At 38.9% G+C, this 2,694-nt stretch overlaps 1 protein-coding gene across 1 annotated transcript; it reads right to left on the minus strand.

Annotated features, from left to right (window-relative positions):
• Positions 1–108: 108 nt before the first annotated feature.
• Positions 109–2,296, minus strand: LOC114048383 (E3 ubiquitin-protein ligase HUWE1-like; the record flags this gene model as incomplete). The annotated part of the gene is made up of 3 exons (XM_027869267.1): positions 2,178–2,296; positions 916–1,011; positions 109–403 (listed from the first exon to the last, which is right to left on the minus strand). Coding segments are annotated over exons 1-3 (505 nt in total), but the record flags the coding sequence as incomplete, so codon positions are not given.
• Between the last annotated feature and the right edge of the window lie 398 nt (positions 2,297–2,694).

Consider the following 2,694-nt stretch of genomic DNA (forward strand, 5'->3'; position numbering starts at 1 on the left):
CTTGGGTCTTCCTGACTTCAGGCTGCACCCCCAGCTTCAAACTGGACAAAGTGTTCTTCTGTACCCCCTACTGCTTCTAAGAAGCTAAATCACCGGGTGTCCAAGTACTTTCACAAGGCACAGGATCCCTCACCTGATTGACCACCTGCTTCAGAATCACGTCCCGGTAATCAGCTCCATTGCGTTTGATGGCAGTCATAACCAAGTCACACACTCGGTACACAGTGACTGGCAGCTCATCCAGGAAGTGGAAGCAGCCCGGTAACATGGTGTCTGTGAAATTATGCAGTTCTTCTGGTTCCAGGGGCTCAGCATCCTGAAATTTCTCCAGACACTTGGCCTCTTCTTCTTCCTGGTTTTCCCGGGCCTTCTGCTCTTCCTCTTCCTTTCTACAAGCAGCTTCCTGGAAGCAGGTGACAGTGATCACGGAGAGAGAGAACAAGGGAGCCACCACAGTTAGAACAAAGTTAGTTAAGGAAAAATTTTCTGCAATACAGAGAGTGTGTACAAGGATTCTTCAGGGTGTGGCCACACAAAAAAAGGCTGATCCCAGCAGCCAGAATAAGTTAAGCAAGTATCACCTATCTACATACAAAGAGTTTTCCTGTAGCCTCCAAAGCAGAGAAATTTTGCAATGATAGCAGTGTTCAACTATAACTAATAGTGGAGCAGATTAACAACGATACCCAACAGCCACAAGAAGAAGTCAATTCTTACTCAAAAACTCCTTACCAGGCCTACTGGATACCTACTAGTAATTCTTAGAGAGAAATAAAAGGTCTGTGGTTTTTTTGGTTTTGAAATGTGGAATGATATGAGTGAGCAGGACTAAAGTCTCCTGGTCATGACTCTCCCTTGACAAACAGCTTTCATTCCAATGAAACATTAAGGGAGAAATCGCCACCAACTCTTTACCTCAGATGATTCCACTGTCTGATCCACTGGGATGTCCTCTCCTAGAGACATGGCAACGGCTCTCATCACCTGGTCCTCTTCTGACATGCTGAGATCCTAAAGCAACACATTCATTCAATATTTAGAATCCATCAAAACCTCTTCCTTTGGCTTGGTTGCTAAGAAAACAGGCAGGTCTAATTATTTTTCATGTTGGAGTGTGTATCCACGTGTGTGTATGAAGTATTTAAAGATTACAGCAGGAACTATATAATGGCAGGACTAGCATATACCAGCCTCACATACAACTATTCAGGATAGGTGGACAGACTGTATAAAAGTCTATATAGTTAGGTTTTTAACCTGAATCAAGCTTATGTATTCAGTGAATCTAATAGAAACAGTAGTCAGGAAACTGAATCACAGAAAAGGTGTTACTCCATATTAACACATTTAAGTTCTTTTTATCACTAAATAATAATAATGACGAGTTTTTCCCCATGGGAATTTATTAATTTAAAAAATTTCATTTTAGCCAGATGTGTGCAGCTTGATAGTGGACAGACTGTGTGAAGAAGACAAGAATTCAAAACTTGTCTTATATATTCACTAGCTGTGTGATTATGGACAAATCATTTAATCTGCTTGTCTGTCTTATCTATAAAAGGTGGATAATAATAGTATCAACTTCCCAGAGTTTTAAGGATAAAACAAGGCAATTAGAAAAACGCACTGTTAATCTTAAAATGCAAAATAAATGACATATTTATATTTATAACCCTTGCCAGAGGGGGTCTGCAGATTATAAAATTTCCATTAATAATGCCAAGCAGCACCTATTCTGAAACTTGTGTTAAAAAAGTGCCTGTGGGGTAGCTAGGTGCCACAATGGATAGAGCACCCTTTAGTCAGGAGGACCCAAGTTCAAATCCAGCCTCAGATACATAATACTCACTACCTGAGTGCCTCGAGGCAAGTCACTTAGCCCCAACTGCCTCACCAAAAAACCAAAAAAAAAAAAAAAAACCAAAAAAAACCCCCAAAAAACAAAACAAACCACAACAAAACCAACCTCACCCCCCTCCAAAAAAAAACAACCAAAAATGCCTGAGTCACTAAATCATGACACATTGAAGCATGGACTTGAACAAAGACATTCCCAATTCTGGCTCTCTATCTACTATACATATCAAATAGATGTCTATTTTTTTGATAACATTCTGGACTTTTTACCCCTCAGAATGCTGACAATGGAAAAATAATACACAAAAATGAATACTTACTCTAACACCACCACCCATGATTGGGGGAGGGTGTGTTAACAGGTATTCAGTGGCTTGTTCCATAGTACTAGTATTTAATAAGGCCTCCATAGCATGTTCTCTTGTGAAGCCCATGTCCATTAGCTAGAATAAAAAAAGTCAAAACTATTCTTTATATACACACACACACACACACACACACACACACACACATATACATACATACATACATACATACATACATACATATATCAGAAAAAAAGAAAATGAGATGTCCTAGAATCAAAGAATGTCTATGTTGGAAATACCTTAGAGATAATTTACGCTAAAGGAAGAAATTGAGTATCTGGTTAAGAAGAGGTACCTGAGAATGGGATTTGAATTTCTGAACATTTAAAACTCATGAAATATAGGATCAATACCAAGGAAGGGATATACATAGTTTTAAGAACATAACTTGGCTTTCAGTGCATCTGCAAGCTCAATGAGCCAACAATTTGATTAAAAGATTAATGCATTTTTGCACCAACAAAACTAA

Source organism: Vombatus ursinus, unplaced genomic scaffold, assembly GCF_900497805.2.
Source record: "Vombatus ursinus unplaced genomic scaffold, bare-nosed wombat genome assembly UNPS02002019.1, whole genome shotgun sequence".
Lineage (NCBI taxonomy): Eukaryota > Metazoa > Chordata > Mammalia > Diprotodontia > Vombatidae > Vombatus > Vombatus ursinus.